The 11,237-nt window shown below is 48.3% G+C and overlaps 1 protein-coding gene across 1 annotated transcript in view; it reads left to right on the top strand.

Annotated features, from left to right (window-relative positions):
• Positions 1–4,013: 4,013 nt before the first annotated feature.
• The window catches only part of KTN1 (kinectin 1), a 91,652-nt gene continuing 84,428 nt past the window's right edge, over positions 4,014–11,237 (top strand). Inside the window, exons 1-2 of the mRNA XM_038756212.1 lie at positions 4,014–4,551; positions 9,240–9,380. Coding sequence (XP_038612140.1) covers positions 4,032–4,551; positions 9,240–9,380 — 661 coding nt within the window. The 5' untranslated portion in view covers positions 4,014–4,031. The remainder of the gene's footprint in view (positions 4,552–9,239; positions 9,381–11,237) is intronic.

The following is an 11,237-nucleotide window of genomic DNA, read 5'->3' as shown; positions in this document are numbered from 1 at the left end:
CGGGGCCAGGATTCGAACCCATGACCTCCGACTCCAAAGCCCGGGCTCTTTCCACTGAGGCAGGTTAGCCGCCATTTTTTGGTCTTCGCTCCCGTCCGAGGCCCCGGGCCCAGGCGGAAGGAGGCCCAAAAATAGCCCACCTCCAGCCGGACATCATGTAGGCGCCCCCCGTCCCCGACCCTGGATCAGAAGACGGCCTATTTTTAACATCGTGTTTCCTCTCCCTCCGCCAGCGTGCCAGGCTTGGGGGAGGGGGCTGCCCGTCCCCTCACCGGGTGTGCAAGCGCTTAGTACAGCGCTCTGCACACAGTAAGCGCCCAATAAATACGCTTGAATGAATGAATGAACACTGTACTAAGCGCTCGGGACAGGGCGGGAAACAGACAACAGTCCCTGCCCTCCACGAGCTGACGGTCTAGAGGGGGACAGTAGAGGTGAGAGGGTGGGCGAGCCATGGGCAGTAGAAGTCTGCCGTGTGTCCACTTAATAATGCTATTATTAAGTAATAATAATAATAATAAAGAAGCAGCGTGGCTCAGTGGAAAGAGCCCGGGTTTTGGAGTCAGAGGTCATGGGTTCAAATTCCCGCTAATAATAATAATAATAATAAAGAAGCAGCGTGGCTCAGTGGAAAGAGCCCGGGCTTTGGAGTCAGAGGTCCTGGGTTCAAATCCCGGCTTCGCCAACTGTCAGCTGGGTGACTTTGGGCAAGTCGCTTCACTTCTCGGGACCTCAGTTCCCTCATCTGGAAAATGGGGATTAAAACTGTGAGCCCCCCATGGGACAACCTCATCACCTTGGAACCTCCCCCAGTGCTTAAAACAGTGCTTTGCACATAGTAAGCACTTAACAAATGCCATCATCATCAACATTATTATTATTATTATAGAAGTCAGCCGTGTGTCCACTTAATAATACTATTATTAAGTAATAATAATAAAAAAGCAGCATGGCTCAGTGGAAAGAGCCTGGGCTTGGGAGTCAGAGGTCATGGGTTCAAATCCCGGCTCCGCCTAAGGTCAGCTGTGTGACTTTAGGCAAGTCACTTCACTTCTCTGGGCCTCAGTTCCCTCATCGGGCAAATGGGGATGAAGACTGTGAGCCCGCTGTGGGACAACCTGATCACCTTGGAACCTCCCCAGTGCTTAGAACAGTGATTTGAACATTATAAGCGCTTAATAAATGCTGTCATTATTATTATTATTATTATTATTATTATTCTCTGGGCCTCAGTTCCCTCATCTGGAAAATGGGGATTAAAACTGTGAGCCCCCCATGGGACAACCTGATCACCTTGTATCCCCCTGGTGCTTAGAACAGTGCTTTGCACATAGTAAGCACTTAAAAAGTACCATCATTGTATCCCCCCAGCACTTAGAACAGTGCTTTGCACATAGTAAGCGCTTAACAAATGTTGCCTATCTAACCCTAACCCTTAACAAACCTATATGTTGCCAACTTGGACTTCCCAAGCGCTTAGTACAGTGCTCTGCACACAGTAAGCGCTCAATAAATACAATTGAATGAATGAATGAATACCATTATTATTATTATTATTATTAATAACAGCTGAGAGGGAAAGAATCTTCCATGACGGTTTTTCCTCCCTCCCCACCTCTGAAATATTTTTTATGGCGTCTGTCAAGTAGCCCAACATTTTCCTAAGCGCGGGGGCAAGTTAATGAGGTCGGACTGTGTCCCCGTCCCCCCTGGGGCTCACCGTCTGAGAACCGGGGCCCCCATTTTATAGTTGAAGAAACTGAGGCACAGAGAAGTTAACGTGACTTCAATCAATCAATCAATCGTATTTATTGAGCGCTTACTGTGTGCAGAGCACTGTACTAGGTGGCAGGGCCGGGATTAGAACCCAGGTCTTTTCTGATTGCCCGGCCCGGGCACTAGCCTCCTTGCTGCTTCGCAACTAATGCTGTCGACTGTGAGCCCGCCGTTGGGTAGGGACCGTCTCGCTATGTTGCCAACTTGGACTTCCCAAGCGCTTAGTACAGTGCTCTGCACACAGTAAGCGCTCAATAAATACGATTGAGGGAATGAATAACGTTGTCCACAAGGAAAACCTCCCGTTGCTTTCTGGAGCTCGTTAGGCCGACTGCTCCAAATTTTATTCGTGTTTATTCACTTTGCGGGCAACACCTGAGCCCGTTGCTGGGTAGGGACCGTCTCTCTGGATGTTGCGGACTTGTAATAATAATAATAATAATAATAATAATAATAATAATGATGATGGTATTTGTTAAGCACTTACTATGTGCGAAGCACTGTTCTAAGTGCTGGGGAGATATAATGATAAAAATGATGGCATTTATTAAGCGCTTACTATGTGCAAAGCACTGTTCTAAGCGCTGGGGAGATAATAATAATGATGGCATTTATTACTTGTACATATTCTTACTTATACATATTTATTCTATTTATTTGATTCCGTTAATATGTTTTGTTTTGTTGTCTGTCTCCCCCTTCGAGACTGTGAGCCCGCTGTTGGGTAGGGACCGTCTCTAGATGTTCCCAACTTGGACTTCCCAAGCGCTTAGTCCAGTGCTCTGCACACAGTAAGCGCTCAATAAATACGATTGAATAAATGAATGAATGAATGAAAAGCTTTGGGTGTAACTTTTGGCTGCTTGTCATGCCACATCCTTTCATTTTCTTTTTTTTGGGGGAGGAGGGAAAACTACCGTGCACTGCCCGGCTCTCCTTTGTTCTAGTAATTATTGCGGTTATTATTATTATTTTTTTTGGAATACTCAATAGACTCCCCGTGATGAGATTTCCATCTGCCGTGGCTTGACCACCGGAGAAAGCAGAGGCTCTTTTAAAAACCAGAGGCTTTCGCGTCCGTTTGTCGCAAAGCGGTGTTTAAAGAGGGCTGGCTGAAATTCTTCAGGGGCGTTGGAATAGTCGCCCAGTGAGTCAGAGAAATTATTCCGTATGGATTTTGTGGACGGAGAAAGGAGTCCACGGCTTGGGATCGCTATTGCGGACGCTTTTTCCTTTTTTCGTTGCCGTCACCTCTCGTAAATGAAGTGCAGGAGAAGCAGCGTGGCTCGGTGGAAAGAGCCCGGGCTTTGGAGTCTGAGGTCGTGGGTTCAAATCCCGGCTCTGCCAACTGTCAGCTGGGTGGCTTTGGGCAAGTCACGTCACTTCTCTGGGCCTCAGTGACCTCATCTGGAAAATGGGGATTAAGACTGTGAGGCCCCTGGAAGACAACCTGATCACCTTGTAACCTCCCCAGCGCTCAGAACAGTGCTTTGCACAGAGTAAGAGCTTAATAAATGCCATTATTATTATTATATTATAATTATATAATATATAATACATTATATTATTTAACTATAATATTATAATTATATGATATATAATTATAATATTACAGCTATATAATATATTATAATATGACTATAATATATGATACATTGCATATAATATAATTATACTATTATAATTGCATAATATATAATATGCCACATATATACGATGTCACGTATATTATATAATCACAATATAATATCATAATTATCTAATATACCACACACATACTATATCATACATTACATAATCATAACATAATAACATCATAACCTTTTAGACCGTGAGCCCACTGTTGGGTAGGGACTGTCTCTCTATGTTGCCAGCTTGTACTTCCCAGGCGCCTAGTCCAGTGCTCTGCACGCAGTAAGCGCTCAATAAATACGATTGATGGATTGATTGATAATTATATAATATATCACACATATAACATATTATACAGCACATTATATATCATATAATAATATATAATTAATAATATATAAATACATCATAAATAAATAATAATATATAATTATAATATGCAATATAGTATATTGTATTTGCATTATATTATACATGGTATGATTATGATATTATGGTTATATATTATTGCAATATCATAATAATATTATAACGACTCTCTCGGTCCCCGTGGGATTAATCGCATCTTTTGACGTTTCACCCTCCGCCCGCGCCTAGGTCTCCGCCGCGCCGCGCCGAGCGCCATGGAGTTGTACGAGTCGACGTACTTCCTCCTCCTCGTCCCGCTGGCGGTCATCACCGTGCTCTTCCTCTTCTTCTGGCTGTTCATGAAGGAGACGCTGTACGAGGAGGTGCTCGCCAAGCAGAAGAGGGACCAGAAGCCCCTGCCCCCGAAAGCGGACAAGAAGAAGCCGGAGAAGAAGAGGAGCAGGAAGAAAGACCCCCAGAACGGGGGCCCCAACGAGTCGGACGCCGAGACCGCGCCCCGCGACCTGCGGCTGTCCGACGCCCTGGACGGGGAGGCCGAGCCCGTCGCCCCCGCGGCCCCGGCCGCCGGCGAGGGGCCCGGCGGGCCGAGGAAGAGGAAGGAGAAGAAGCCGAAGCCCGGCCCCGAGGACCGGGCCCCCAAGGAGGGCGACGGGGCCAGGGATGCCGCCAAGAAGACGGAGCCCGGCCCGGTCACCAAGCAGCCCACCCCGCCCTCGGAGCCCGTGGTCCCTTCCAAGAAGAGAGCCGGGCCGAAGAAGCCCAAGAACGGAAGCGGTACTTCGCCCCCCTTCATTCATTCATTCATTCATTCAGTCAGTCAGTCAGTCGTACTTGCTGAGCGCTCACTGTGTGCGGAGCGCTTGGGAGGTCCCAGTTGGCAGCAGCGGGCTCGCGGCCCGGAAGGCGGGCTCGCAGGCTGGAAAACCTCCGTTCATTCGGTCGCGAGCGACCGAGGCGGAGCCCCGTACTAAGCGCTTGGGAGGGCACGAGATCACAGGCCCGTTCCCTGCCCACAGCGAGCTTACGGTCTAGAGGGGGCACAGATGTAAATAAATAAATGGCGGGCACGTTCCTGCGTGGTAATATAATAGTAATAGTAATGGTGCTGTTCGTTAAGGGCTTACTAGGTGCCGAGCACTGTTCTAAGCAATGGGGGCAGAGCCCCGTACTTAGCACTTGGGAGGGTACGAGATCACAGGCCCGTTCCCTGCCCACAGCGAGCTTACGGTCTAGAGGGGGAGACGGGCGCGGATGTAAATAAATAAATGGCGGGCCCGTTCCTGCGTGGTAATATGATAATAATAGGAATGGTGGTATTTGTTAAGGGCTTACTAGGTGCCGAGCACTGTTCTAAGCGATGGGGGCAGAGCCCCGTACTAAGCGCTTGGGAGGGTACGAGATCACAGGCCCGTTCCCTGCCCACAGCGAGCTTACGGTCTAGAGGGGGAGACGGGCACGGATGTAAATAAATAAATGGCGGGCCCGTTCCTGCGTGGTAATATGATAATAATAGGAATGGTGGTATTCGTTAAGGGCTTACTAGGTGCCAAGCACTGTTCTAAGCGATGGGGGCACAGCCCCGTACTAAGCGCTTGGGAGGGTACGAGATCACAGGCCCGTTCCCTTCCCACAGCGAGCTTACGGTCTAGAGGGGGAGACGGGCGCGGATGTAAATAAATAAATGGCAGGCCCGTTCCTGTGTGGTAATATAATAATAGTAGTAATGGTGATATTTGTTAAGGGCTTACTAGGTGCCGAGCACTGTTCTAAGCGATGGGGGCAGAGCCCCGTACTAAGCGCTTGGGAGGGCACGAGATCACAGGCCCGTTCCCTGCCCACAGCAAGCTTACGGTCTAGAGGGGGAGACGGGCACGGATGTAAATAAATAAATGGCGGGCCCGTTCCTGTGTGGTGATATAATAATAATAGGAATGGTGGTATTCGTTAAGGGCTTACTAGGTGCCGAGCACTGTTCTAAGCGATGGGGGCAGAGCCCTGTACTAAGCGCTTGGGAGGGTATGAGATCACAGGCCCGTTCCCTGCCCACAGCGAGCTTACGGTCTAGAGGGGGAGACGGGCACTGATGTGAATGAATAAATGGTGGGCCCGTTCCTGTGTGGTAATATAAAAATAATAGTAATGGTGGTATTTGTTAAGGGCTTACTAGGTGCCAAGCACTGTTCTAAGCACTGGGGGGGATACAGGGTAATCAGGTTGTCCCCCGTGGGGCTCCCAGTCTTCATCCCCATTTAACAGATGAGGGAACCGAGGCCCAGGGAAGTGAAGCGACTTGCCCAAAGTCCCACAGCTGACAAGTGGCGGAGCCGGCATTAGAATAAGAATGATAATGACGATGGTATTTGTTAAGCGCTTACTATGTGCAAAGCACTGTTCTAAGAAGCGCTGGGGAGGTTACTAGGTGATCAGGTTGTCCCCCGTGGGGCTCCCAGTCTTCATCCCCATTTGACAGAGGAGGGAACCGAGGCCCAGAGAAGTGAAGCGACTTGCCCAAAGTCCCACAGCTGACAAGTGGCGGAGCCGGCGTTAGAATAGTAATGATAATGATGATGGTATTTGTTAAGCACTTACTATGTGCAAAGCACTGTTCTAAGCGCTGGGAGGATACGAGGTGATCAGGTTGTCCCCCGCGGGGCTCCCAGTCTTCATCCCCATTTTACAGAGGAGGGAACCGAGGCCCAGAGAAGTGAAGCGACTTGCCCGAAGTCACCCAGCTGACAAGTGGTGGAGCTGGGATTTGAACCCATGACCTCTGACTCCTAAGCCCGGGCTCTTTCCGCTGAGCCACGCTGCTTCTCTGTGCGGGGCCTGGAAGGGAAGAGGGATCAAGGAAGCAAGTCAGGGTGACGTAGAAGGGAGTGGAAGGAAAAGAGAGCTTAGTCAGGGAAGGCCTTCAGTAAGGCTTTGAAAGTGGGGGAGAGCCGCCATCCATATAATAATAAATAATAACAATAATGATGGCATTTATTAAGCGCTTACTATGTGCAAAGCACTGTTCTAAGTGCTGGGGAGGTTACAAGGTGATCAGGTTGTCCCACGGGGGGCTCACAGTCTTCATCCCCATTCTCCAGGTGAGGGGACTGAGGCCCAGAGAATAATAATAATGATGGTATTTGTTAAGCGCTTACTATGGGCAGAGCACTGTTCTAAGCGCTGGGGGAGATACGAGGTAATCAGGTTGTCCCACATGGGGCTCGCAGTCTTCATCCCCATTCTCCAAATGAGGGGACTGAGGCCCAGAGAATAATAATAATAATAATAATAATAATAATAATAATAATAATTATGGTATTTGTTAAGCGCTTTCTATGTGCCAAGCGCTGTTCTAAGCACTGGGGCAGATACGAGGTAATCAGGTTGTCTCACGTGGGGCTCACAGTCTTCATCCCCATTCCCCATATTAGGGGACTGAGGCCCAGAGAATAATAATAATAATGGTATTTGTTAAGCGCTTACTATGTGCCAAGCACTCTTCTAAGTGCTGGGGTAGATATGAGGTAATCAGGTTGTTCAGCGTGGGGCTCACAGTCTTCATCCCCATTTTACAGATGAGGGGACTGAGGCTCAGAGAATAATAATAATTATGGTATTTGTTAAGTGCTTACTATGTGCCAAGTGCTGTTCTAAGTGCTGGGGTAGATATGAGGTAATCAGGTTGTCCCACGTGGGGCTCACAGTCTTCATCCCCATTCTCCAGATGAGGGAACGGAGGCCCAGAGAATAATGATAATAATAATTATGGTATTTGTTCATTCATTCATTCAATCGTATTTATTGAGTGCTTACTTTGTGCAGAGCACTGGACTAAGGTCTTGGGAAGTACAAGTTGTTAAGCGCTTACTATGAGCCAAGCGCTGTTCTAAGCACTGGGGTAGATACAAGGTGATCAGGTTGTCCCATGTGGGGCTCACAGTCTTCATCCCCATTTTACAGATGAGGGAACTGAGGCCCAGAGAAGTGAAGTGACTTAGCCAACACAGCAGACCAGTGGCGGGGGCGGGATTAGAACCCGTGACCTCTGACTCCCAAGCCCAGGCTCTTTCCACTAATAATAATAGTAACGATGGCATTTATGAAGCACTTACTATGTGCCAAGCACTGTTCTAAGCTCTGGGAAGGTTACAAGGTGATCAGGTTGTCCCACGGGGGGCTCACAGTCTTCGTCCCCATTTTCCAGATGAGGTAACTGAGGCCCAGAGAAGTGAAGTGACTTGCCCAAAGTCACACAGCTGACAATTGGCGGAGTCAGGATTTGAACCCATGACCTCTGACTCCAAAGCCTGTGCTCTTTCCACTGAGCCCCGCTGCTTCTCTGCTTTGCTCAAAATAAGCACTTAATAAATGCCATCATTATTAGTAGAAGTACTAGTCAATCAATCAATCAATCGTATTTATTGAGCGCTTACTGTGTGCAGAGCACTGTACTAAGCGCTTGGGAAGTACCAGTTGGTGACTTATAGAGACGGTCCCTACCCAGCAACGGGCTCACAGTCTAGAAGGGGGAATTTCCACGGGGCCTCACAGTCTTAATCCCCCTTTTCCAGATGAGGTAACTGAGGCCCAGAGAAGTGAAGTGACTTGCCCAGAGTCACCCAGCTGACAAGCGGCGGAGCCGGGATTTGAACCCATGACCTCTGACTCCAAAGCCCGGGAAGTCCAAGTTGTCAACATATAGAGATGGTCCCTACCCAACAGCGGCGTGGCTCAGTGGAAAGAGACCGGGCTTTGGAGTCAGAGGTCATGGGTTCGAATGCCGACTCCGCCACAGGTCAGCTGTGTGACCTTGGGCAAACCACTTAACTTCTCTGTGCCTCAGTTCCCTCATCTGGAAAATGGGGATGAAGACTGTGAGCCCCAAGTGGGACAACCTGATCACCTTGTATCCCCGCCAGCGCTTAGAACAGTGCTTTGCACGTAGTAAGGGTTTAACAAATACCACCATTAGAAGGGGGAGACAGCGAACAAAACCAAACACATTCACAAAATAAAATAGAATAGATATGTACAAGTAAAATAAATAATAGAGTAATAAATGCGTACAAACATATATACATATATACAGGTCTATATGTCAGCGCTCAATAAATACGAATTGAATGAATGAAAGAACCGTCCGTGGCCCCCTGCCCCTGAGGGGTTCACGGCGTTCAGCCGACATGAACCAGGCGCTTAGTACAGTGCTCTGCGCACAGTAAGCGCTCAATAAATACGATTGATTGAGTAGTACTACTAATAATAATGATGGCATTTAGCAAGCGCTTATTTATTGATTGATTGATTAAGTAGCTTCAAGATGCCCTGCAAGCTTAGGAACGGAAATAATAAGTAACTCAATGAGAATGGCGGATTTTCAACTCTCCGCTCTCGGTTTAATGTTTAAATGGCCCGTGGTCCTTCCGTGCCGAAGTTTATCTTGCTTTCCTTCTTTCTTTCTTTCTTTTCAGATGACCAGGATGCCAAGATTGAAGCCCTCTTATCCGCTTACGCCACCAAGAAGCAAGATCCTCTGCTCTTCCACCAGGAGACCAAACCAGAAAGTGGATCGGGAAAAAAGAAATCGGCAAAGAAGCAGAAAACCGATAATAGTGGGTAACCCCCGCCCGGGTTTCAGCGGGAAACGCATGCGGACGATTGCTCCGCGCTCCCGTTGTAGAGCAGCGGCCATTCAGTCGTATTTATTGAGCGCCTACCGTGGCCCGGGAGTCAGAAGGAGCCGGATTCTCATCCCGGCTCCAAACCCTTGTCTGTAGTGTGACCTTGGGCGAGTCACTTGGCTTCTCCGGGCCTCAGTTCCCTCATCTGGAAAAGGGGGATTAAACGCTTCTCCGGGCCTCGGTTCCCTCATCTGGAAAAGGGGGATTAAACGCTTCTCCGGGCCTCAGTTCCCTCATCTGGAAAATGGGGATTAAACGTTTCTCCGGGCCTCATTTCCCTCATCTGGAAAATGGAGATTAAACGCTCCTCCGGGCCTCATTTCCCTCATCTGGAAAATAGGGATTAAATGCTTCTCCAGACCTCATTTCCCTCATCTGGAAAATGGGGATTAAATGCTTCTCCGGGCCTCATTTCCCTCATCTGGAAAATGGGGATTAAATGCTTCTCAGGGCCTCGGTTCCCTCATCTGGAAAATGGGGATTAAACGCTTCTCCGGGCCTCATTTCCCTCCTCTGGAAAATGGGGATTAAATGCTTCTCCGGGCCTCATTTCCCTCATCTGGAAAATGGGGATTAAACGCTTCTCTGGGCCTCATTTCCCTCATCTGGAAAATGGGGATTAAACGCTTCTCTGGGCCTCAGTTCCCTCATCTGGAAAATGGGGATTAAACGCTTCTCCGGGCCTCGGTTCCCTCATCTGGAAAATGGGGATTAAACGCCTCTCCGGGCCTCAGTTCCCTCATCTGGAAAATGGGGATTAAACGCTTCTCCGGGCCTCATTTCCCTCATCTGGAAAATGGGGATTAAACGCTTCTCCGGGCCTCGGTTCCCTCATCTGGAAAATGGGGATTAAACACTTCTCCGGGCCTCATTTCCCTCATCTGGAAAATGGGGATTAAATGCTTCTCCGGGCCTCATTTCTCTCATCTGGAAAATGGGGATTAAACGCTTCTCCGGGCCTCATTTCCCTCATCTGGAAAATGGGGATTAAGCGCTTCTCCGGGCCTCATTTCCCTCATCTGGAAAATGGGGATTAAACGCTTCTCCGGGCCTCATTTCCCTCATCTGGAAAATGGGGATTAAGCGCTTCTCCGGGCCTCATTTCCCTCATCTGGAAAATGGGGATTAAGCGCTTCTCCGGGCCTCATTTCCCTCATCTGGAAAATGGGGATTAAATGCTTCTCCGGGCCTCATTTCCCTCATCTGGAAAATGGGGATTAAGCGCTTCTCCGGGCCTCAGTTCCCTCATCTGGAAAATGGGCATTAAGCGCTTCTCTGGGCCTCGGTTCCCTCATCTGGAAAATGGGCATTAAACGCTTCTCCCTCCTAATTTAGCCAGTGAGCCCCACGTGGGACACGGGCTGTGTCCTACTGGTGATTTTGTGTCTATCCCAGCGTTTAGGACAGCGTTTAGGACAGTGCTTGGGCCAAAGCGAGCGCCGAACAAGTACCATTTGAAAAGCAGAACCGAAACAGGATTAAATAGTAGAAGCAGCTTTGGACATCAGCCCAAAGAAACTATATTATCGCATATTGTTGGCTTTAAAGGCCTAGTTTATTCTTTCCTAAATATAATTTCAAGATTTAAGTCAGCAGTATGCCTAGCCACATTCACCGAGAGTCCCTCCCTGAAATATTGTTTTGGGTGAAATGGAGTAATCTGGAGGTGAAATTTGATTTTTTTTTTTTAATGGTATTTAAATGCTTCCTATGGGCCAAGCATTGTTGTTGTTTTTTGGTGGCATTTATTAAGCGCTTACTATGTGCAAAGCACTGTTAATAATAAAA

This window comes from Tachyglossus aculeatus, chromosome 14 (genome assembly GCF_015852505.1).
Source record: "Tachyglossus aculeatus isolate mTacAcu1 chromosome 14, mTacAcu1.pri, whole genome shotgun sequence".
Lineage (NCBI taxonomy): Eukaryota > Metazoa > Chordata > Mammalia > Monotremata > Tachyglossidae > Tachyglossus > Tachyglossus aculeatus.
The sequence above is the reverse complement of the archived record's forward strand: the minus strand, read 5'-3'. Positions and strand labels throughout refer to the sequence as shown.